Genomic DNA, 8,754 nt, shown 5'->3' with positions numbered 1-8,754 from the left:
GCAGGAAGTCTTTACGACTTTACTCAGTATCCATTTACATCAAAGCAATTGTTTACCTGAAGCTATTTGACACAAATGCACAAGACGCTGAATGTGTTTTGTCATGTTTTTGTGCCAACAAGACAAAAATGTTTCAAAGGGTAATAGATAGGAAATAGATGATTGGCTGTAGCCGAATGGGAAAAAATGTCAAAATCCTCCTCTGTTTTGAAATTTCATGCCTCCACTATTTGAAAGTTAAGTTAGGCTCCACCACCCCTGTGATCCTTGTGAGGAATAGCAGTTTGGAAAATGAATGAAGTAAAAACAAGTAGGATAGAGAAATGACTAAATAATATATAGAAACACAATAAATTCAGTGGTAGCTCTTTTTAATTCTTTGATTAATTGATTCCAGAACTTGTTTTCTGACATGGATTTTTCATAAATATAGAACAATATATTATATGTAAATTCTCAAATTTATTCTATGGTCCTCAAAAAACTACCAACTAATGCTTCAAGACACCCAAAAATGAGAGAAATGATAAGAAAATGATTTAATAATGTGTTGAAATGAATAACAAGCATGAAAAAACGTTTTCTATTCACGCAGGAAGTGTGAGGAGGAAGCTAACAGACAAAGCACACGAACACATGCACATAAACACAAATCTAAACAACTCCAAATTATGAATTGGTGACCAGCCAATCACAAATAATAACAATGAAAAAATAAAAGATCGTATACCTTTTGTAACAAATAAATAAAAACAACAAATTTAGAAATGACATAAATACTGAAAAATTAATAGATAAAATAAATATATTAATGAATAATTAAATAAAAACATAATTTAAATAAATCTTGAAATGAAGACATAAAACAAAAAGCACTGTAATATGATACCATGTTTAAATCATTGGCTGCCATTGCGTAGAGGTCTAATGCATTTTGACATCGATATTTTGATTTTGTTCATTCGCCCATCCCAGTCAAAATGGATTGGACGTCATGGCACTAAGATGCCAGCATTCACAGCCAGCCCTCCCAGTTTAAATGAATCGGGCATTGATTGTTGTCAATGGCAGTAAATGCATTGGGAACACATTTAATCAATTAGCATATACGCATGTATTTATTGAAGTTAAGTTGTCAGTAAAAACAAAAACAAAAAAGTAAATATCAAAATAAATAAATATCTATTGTTGGAATATACTACTACATATTATCGTAGGAGAGTGGATGCAGGATTTTAGCGGCTGATGGGCAGTCGCGAGAGAGGAAGCCCCGGGTGGGCTGCAACTGCTGTGATGTGATGACCTACAGACAACAGAAATGGGCCTCCATTACAGCTAGTATTTTTCTTGTAGAGATCGACCGATTTAGTTTTTTCAGGACCGATGTAGTAGTTAGAGAAACCCGATAACTCCGCTCTAATTTCGGAGAAAGGACAGCTAAGACGTGTCTCTTTACCAACAAAGGACACCGAATTGAAGCATAGTTGCAGCAAGTCTCTTGATATGTTTAAGATAAATGATTCCTTACTGAGCAGCTGTGACAGGTAGTTTATGATCGTGACTGGATGTTTGGTCGCCGGACGTTTGGTCGCCGGACGTTTGGTCGCCCGGACCCAAACAACAGGCGACCAAAAGTCCGGCGACAAAACAAGGTAAAACAACACGGTCTACGCATCAATAAAAGCCAACAATGGCCCTGAGCAGTTTCACTGAGCGGACGTGTGAGTGTATAAGAGTTTGTATGTACATGAGTTGTCCCCTTAGGAAGGGACGTCAGTCAGGGTCTTAACAAGTTCTCCAACAAAACACAATAAAAGTACGGGAAATTTGGAGCTTTTCTTTAGCCTAATAATTAATAGGGCATTAAGTATGACTAAATAATAATTCACAGTTTGTATTTAGGGAATTTGAGCAACATTTTTAAATGGTAATTATCAATAACCTTCCGGGCGACCAAACGTCCGGCGACCAAACGTCCGGCGACCAAACGTCCGGCGACCAAAAGTCCGGCGACAGAAAGTCCGGCGACCAAAAGTCCGGCGACCAAAAGTCCGGCGACCAAAAGTCCGGCGACCAAAAGTCCGGCGACTAAACGGCCGAGTACCGTTTATAATAGGTGTAACTGTGAATGGAGCATGAAACAGCAGGCAGGAGAGAGAAACAAAGTGTAGCTGCATCTGAGCCAAAATAACCCACTTTCAAATCGATGTCTTCATATCGGCTGTTCGGATTTAAAAAAAAAGCCTTATATACGTCGAACTGCCAAATATCGGCGGCGATAATCGGTCGATCTCTATTTTTTAATCATTAACAAAGAATGGCGAAAGAGTAGTAAGTAGGTAGCAGTAGCCCCATAAAATGTATTACTTTCCATGTATAGAGGTCTGCCCTGGCTGGTGAAGGGAGACAATTGGTTGTGGTCATCCCTCAGGAAAGTGGAAGAGAAGGAGGAGGAGCTTTGACGGGGAAATCCACTGATAGAGGGCGGAGCAATTGGTGGCTGCTTTTTGTGTCGAGCGCGGCAATTTTGGAACCAAACCTGCCACCAATCCCGCATCATATAGCCGCTTTAACCAGTTACAGGAGAGGTCTCCAAACCGGTCCTCGAGGGCCACTGTGGGTGCAGGTTTTTGTTCCAATCGATCCAACACAAACAGTTTAACCAATGAGGTTTCTGCTGAAAAAAGAAGCACCTGACTGCAATCCACTGATTGCACTTCTAGGATACCAGATTGGTGGAAAGGTTTCCTCTTACAGGTTGGAACGAAAACCCGCACCCATTGCGGCCCTTTCTGGAATAGTTTGAGGACCACTGAGTTACAGTGAAGGTTGGTACCTGTATGACCCGCCGACTTAGTCCTGTAATTGCCGCCACTTTCTCCAGCGTTACTGCATCAGGGTTGTTGTCTCGGGCAAAGTGGCTCTGCATCACCTGAAAAAAGACGGATATTTTCATGAAAGAGCAGTGAGATAGTTTGGTGTTAAATTGCTGCCACAATTCCATTATACTAACGTGAAATACCGTAACGTGAATAATGTGTTTCATAGGCTTAATTTGAAGTAGCTTGAACAATAAAAAGTAAGATAGGACCCCGGGTTGGGCCTACCTGCAGCTGCTCTGCCGTGAATGATGTCCGTGCTCTCTTGGTGGGCTTGGGTTGGCAGTCATGGTCACAGGGCAGGGCCCCCTCAAGGGTCAGGCCTGTTCCTGCAGTGAAACCCAAGTCAACTGATTGTCAGATTTAGAAAATGCGATGGTTGGCATTGAAATATCCAATTTGAATTTGCCCTGCCATTCAAAATAGATTGGACGGCTCTTGCGGCATCAGTGGAAGCTAATTACGGAGAACCAAATCAATCCTTCCTTTTTTAAACCTCTAGGTTGCAAAAATGTCTTATTTTTGTACATAATAAAATAGCCTTTTTTAACATTAATGTAATTACCAAAACAAAATAAATGAAAGCAACTTGACTTTTTTTTTAAACAACATAGCGTTATAGACTTTTTTTATATTATCATATTTTTAGTCTATTTTGTGTTAAAAAACAAGTAAATATTCTGTTTCATTTCTCTATTGTTTAAAAATCAAATTTTGGGATAAGTAAATATTCTCTTTCATTTCTCTTTATTGTTTAAAAATCAAATTTTGGGTCAAGTAAATATTCTCTTTCCTTTCTCTTTATTGTTTAAAAATCAAAATTTGGGAGGAAAATGAATGTGAAATTAGAAAAAGGTTAAACTGTTCGTATCTATCTTTTTTTTATTAAAGTTTTTCCTAAAAAGAAAAAAATCGAAATGTTTTTTCAAAGATTTCTCTTTGAAGAATTTCAGACAGACAAGTGCTAAAGTGGTTAGAATGTCTGCCTCCTAGTTCTAAAATTGAGGCTTCAATCCCTGGTGGGGGCTAGTTTTCCTGTATGGAATTTGCATGTTCTCCCTGTGCCTGCGAGGGTTTTCTCCGGGTGCTCCAGTTTCCTGCCACAGCCCAAAAACATGCGGGGTAGACTGGTTTAACACTCGAAATTGACCCTAGGTAAGAGTTTGAGCGTAAATGCTTGTCCGTATCCTTTTGCCCTGCAATTGGATAGTAACCAATTACCATATTTTCTCGCATATAAGCCGCCGCCGCGTCTAAGACACACCCTTAAAATTGCCTTAAAATCTCCATATTCATGGTTAAAATAGGGAGTGCAAATGTGTTACTTTGAAGGGAAAATATTAATCATCGCACGTTATATTTCTGAGATACTGTATGAATCAAAAGCACATTATTAGGGCCAATATCATAAGGAAGTTAGTAATTCATCCAGTAATGGTTGTTTGCTTACTGCAAAACAGAAAATAACCACAAATAATAAATGTTAATTTGCAGACATATACTGGTGAAAAAGAGTATAGCAACGCTGTAAGTCTTGTGCGCATATAAGCCTTACCCTTGATTCAGTCATCATTTTTTTTTGTTACAAATGCGGCTTATATGCGAGAAAATACGGTAGTAGCTGGAGCTTCAGCAGTTGGGAACTGGATGAATGAAGAATTAACAGAATAAGAATAAATATATTTTCCAATTCCTGTAGTCTTTGATGAAATGACATGGATATGCCATTTAAGGAAGATATTACAAAACATTGGCTTTTACTTTGCAAAATGTATTTAGATCATATTCATATTCTGAATGTACCATTTCTGGCAGCCTGGCGCAGGTTGTCGACGACAGCGTCATAGTGGAGGCGGCAGAGCACCCTGCCCTCCAGCAGGCCAAACTCCTCTCCCGTGGAGAGCTGGCGTTTGCAAGAGAAGCAGGCGAAGCAGGCCAGGTGGTAGACGCTGTCCCGCGCACGCCGTACCCAGTCGCTGGCGTGCACCTGACGCCCGCACTGCGCACACCGGCTGCCAAACCTGCTGCAACACATCAGTACGTTGCTCAAAAAAATACCTCCATTTATTCTACAAGTCTACTACTACTAAGTGTACTGAAAAGCCCCCAGATGTTTTCATTTACGGGTGACAGGGCTGATATACTGGTACACGGACGATTGGTCGCCGATCTTTTGGCCGCCGGTCTTTTGGTCGCCCGGAAGGTTATTGATAATTACCATTTAAATCGTTGCTCAAATTCCCTAAATACAAACTGCGAATTACTATTTAGTCATACTTGATGCCCTAGTAATTATTAGGCTAAAGAAAAGCTGCAAATTTCCCGGACTTTTATTGATTTTTGTTGGAGAACAATGAACAAAGGCTCTCTGTCTGAGATTCTTTTGAGGTTGATTACAGACAGCTTCCATACAATGCCAAGCTGATAAGGAGTGGAGCTCCAAGGCCAGCGGAGTTACGGAAGCGAGTGGACAGACAGTGGAAAATCCGAAGAAGGATGGCACCTTTCAAGACAGTCATGGACCAGTCACCATCTTATTGTTAATCAGCTAATGAATATTCATATTTGTATTATTATAACTGGGCAAACTCGGGTTTGGGCATTGTCTTTCTCATCCTCCACTGTGCACAGAGACGCTCAGCTGGTTTATGTTTGGGAGGGGGACCCGGAGCTCTGTATAGATCAATTTGTCAAGAATAAATCATCTGTGGATTAACCCGCTAAACCCCGGTCTGTCTCCTCCAATGCTGAATATGCAACATTGTTAGACGAGATTTAGGAATTGGAGTCAGATGCTAAAACTTAACGTCTAACAGTTATCATAATATTTCTTTTCTGATCTCTGTAACCCCAAAATTCAAACACCTCATATCCTGCAAATTTGATAATATATTTATTCCATCATGGGTTATCGTAAACACAAATGACCTCCACTTCTGTAGGTTTCACCTAGTGGTGGAGGTAAATATAACACAATAAGAACTAATAAGTCGAGCTATCAACAAAAATAATTGGTAGTGAGTTAACTTAAAAATGAATTGTTTGTGATGGCCCTGGAACTCATTTGCTTGTTGCTGTGTCTTACCTAAAGTAGTCTAATTTGCAGTAGACTTGTTTGTTCTTGACATAGCAAGTGCTCTGCCGGCGAAGCGAAGTCCTGCAGACGGAGCACTCAAGGCAGCCCAAATGCCAGTGGTGCTCGTTTACCTGACACACAAAGTATACCATTATTATGCCTTCACAAGCAGTGAAATTCATCGTACGTGGACCGACCTCGAGCAGGTATCGGTCGTGGATGTCCGCACCGCAGCTGACGCACAGCCGCCGTCGAGGCACGTCAGCCCCTGGAGGAAAGCACCGACAGGCGGCCTGCGGAGGGCTGGCCACCCGGGCCTCGGGCTTCACCTCCGGCTCGTACTGCGGCGCAAAGGTCGGACAGTTGACAGTTGAGTAGTTAGAACTAGTATACGTATGTATCAAGTACGCCATAAAATGAATTTGTATTCTGTATACGTATGTGTATATATACACATGTATATATATATGTATATATATATATATATATGCATATATGTATATATATGCATATATGTATATATATATATATATATATATATATATATATATATATATATATATATATACACATACATATATATACACATATATATATACACACATACATATATATATATACACACATACATATATATGTATGTATATAATATATATATATAATCTCATTTTGTCCCCCGCCTCTGGCCCAAAGTCAGCTGGGATAGGCTCCAGCACCCCCCGCGACCCTAGTGAGGAAAAAGTGCTTCAGAAAATGAATGAATGAATAAATCTTACAGGCCATATGTATTAATGACATTTTCTAAAATATGTAGTTAAATTGAAAACATTGCTTTACTAAGGCGAGAAAATATTAAAACTAAATAACTAAAAAAAGATGGAATTTTAAAATAAAAGTATGTTTGAAAAAAATCTACACTAAACATACAATACTGTATTTAAAATAAAATCTATATAGAAATTATGTATAACATATGCTTTATAAAATGGATTCATTTTCCAAACAGCTTATCCTCTCAATGATGGGGGGGGGGGGGGGGGGGGGTGCTGGAGCTGGGTGCTGGGATAGGTCCCAAATGACTATGGGTGCCCAGCAGGGGACACCCAGAATGGCCAGCCAATCGCAAGGCACAAGGAGACGGACAACCATTCACGTACATACTCATACCTAGGGGCAATTTAGAGTGTTCAACCAGCCTAACATGCATGTATATGCTGCACATAAAAATATATGTTTTACAATCTTATACATTTATGGAAACATGCAAACTCCACACATTGAGGACCGACCTGGGATCAAACCATCAACCCCAGAACTGTGAGGCCAATGCACTAAACGCTCCATTTTTTTCAATTATTTGTATTATTATTTTTTAACACTTACAGGACACTCTTTGAACTCATCAGATGCCATTTGCCGACCCGTCCCAGGCATTATGAATTGGACATCTAGCATTGTCATTGACACTCATAGATGAGCGTTCCAAGCCATTCCTCCCAATTTAAGTGAATAGAACATTGATTGACATCAATAGCCTACTTGGGGAAAAAATCAGCTTTAGACTGTTACTTGGGACTGTAACCAGTGTGTATGTATTTCTGTTTTTATTCTTGTTTATTTTATTTAGTTTTAATATTATTTTAATAATTTATATGCTTATTCATAAATATGGTAGTTTATTTAGAACTAAACTAAAACAAATCAATATGAGTGATAACTTCACAATAATAAAGTCTGATATTTATTTATTTATTCATTTATAAGAGCAAAAATAGTCTTCAGTGTCAACTTTTGAATATACTAGCTGTCCCCTGTAGTGACCACTTTCCTCGAAAGGGTTAAAGGTGAAAAATAAATGTCTAAATGTAAACATATATTGAGCACATGTAACAAAATGCAAACTCATGTCATAAGATTTAAAATGGTAAAATAAGGTTTTTTTTTTCATTTAAGCCCTAAAATAACTGATAAAATGAGTGACAGTTTAAACATTCTGACTCTCTCAAAATCACTGCAATCTTTTAAATTAATGTTGTTGTTTTTTTTAACAGTTCAAATACAATTTGAGCATGATTTAAGAATAATTATTTTATTTCCCACTCGAGTATTTTTTTTACTGCATTTTCAATGGTTATTTCTTCCTTTTCAAAGCAAAGCCACTCACCATATTTTGTCCTTTGGAGCTTGCCCGCTTGCCAGTAATAACGCACAGACAGTGCGGCTCCTTTTGCACATTTTACTTCCGGCGCCCCTGAAAATAAAATAACTCCCCAAACCCCTCGCCCTGCTGCATTTAAACCCAGCCCAAGACAATGAGACACAATTAGACGACAAAATCGTATCGATTAAAAGAGAAAATACGCTCGCAATTAGTGATGGATTGAAAGGAGAGTGTCAATTTCATGTGCCAATCAAGAACGACGGGGGAAAGCATGTTAATAGCCCATTTCGTCATTCAAAGTGCACGTGAAAAAAAAAAGTCAAGAGGCTGCAAATGCAGATTGGGCTATTGACGATAGACAATAGTAGCCCATGAAAAGAGCTTGATTGTCCCACTTTTTGGGGGTTATTAAAGCTGCATTCAATGACAACTTGCACTTAAGGTAGTCGACGGAGCATTAGGACCACACAAAGAAAGAGGGGGGGGAAGGCATGTGGCAATATAAAGTTTTGATATTACAAGATTTACCACTGTGCCACTGTAATTATGAAATGAAAGTCTGCATTAGAGTCCAAAGAGCCCATTTTTTAGTCTGCAGCAAATTCAGAAAATAATATTGAGTATGGCCTGCACAAGAG

General features: G+C 38.9%; 1 protein-coding gene across 4 annotated transcripts; it reads right to left on the bottom strand.

Annotated features, from left to right (window-relative positions):
* Positions 1-354: 354 nt before the first annotated feature.
* On the bottom strand, positions 355-8,703 carry LOC144074533 (LIM/homeobox protein Lhx6-like). Of its 4 annotated transcripts, XM_077601014.1 has the most exons (8): positions 8,120-8,703; positions 6,153-6,296; positions 5,965-6,086; positions 4,683-4,903; positions 3,108-3,208; positions 2,837-2,932; positions 2,368-2,539; positions 355-1,303 (listed from the first exon to the last, which is right to left on the bottom strand). In XM_077601014.1, the coding sequence occupies exons 1-8, from the start codon at positions 8,120-8,122 to the stop codon at positions 1,236-1,238; spliced, it is 927 nt and encodes a 308-aa protein (XP_077457140.1). In that variant the 5' UTR covers positions 8,123-8,703; the 3' UTR covers positions 355-1,235. The 4 variants fall into 4 exon arrangements, with proteins under 4 accessions (XP_077457140.1, XP_077457138.1, XP_077457139.1 ...); XM_077601012.1 differs by lacking the exon at positions 8,120-8,703 and having other exon boundaries at positions 6,153-6,387; XM_077601013.1 differs by lacking the exon at positions 8,120-8,703 and having other exon boundaries at positions 4,683-4,900; positions 6,153-6,387.
* Positions 8,704-8,754: the final 51 nt, after the last annotated feature.

This window comes from Stigmatopora argus, chromosome 5, assembly GCF_051989625.1.
Source record: "Stigmatopora argus isolate UIUO_Sarg chromosome 5, RoL_Sarg_1.0, whole genome shotgun sequence".
Lineage (NCBI taxonomy): Eukaryota > Metazoa > Chordata > Actinopteri > Syngnathiformes > Syngnathidae > Stigmatopora > Stigmatopora argus.
The sequence above is the reverse complement of the archived record's forward strand: the minus strand, read 5'-3'. Positions and strand labels throughout refer to the sequence as shown.

Bases quoted from the DNA above. Each gene is read 5' to 3' on its own strand.
- LOC144074533 (XM_077601012.1), bottom strand. From the start codon at position 6,368: ATGGCGTACTTGATACATACGTATACTAGTTCTAACTACTCAACTGTC. The intron at 3,209-4,682 runs GTACATTCAGAA...GTTTCACTGCAG, and splicing joins GCGCCAGGCTGCCAGAAATG to GAACAGGCCTGACCCTTGAG. The intron at 2,933-3,107 runs GTAGGCCCAACC...GTCTTTTTTCAG, and splicing joins TCACGGCAGAGCAGCTGCAG to GTGATGCAGAGCCACTTTGC.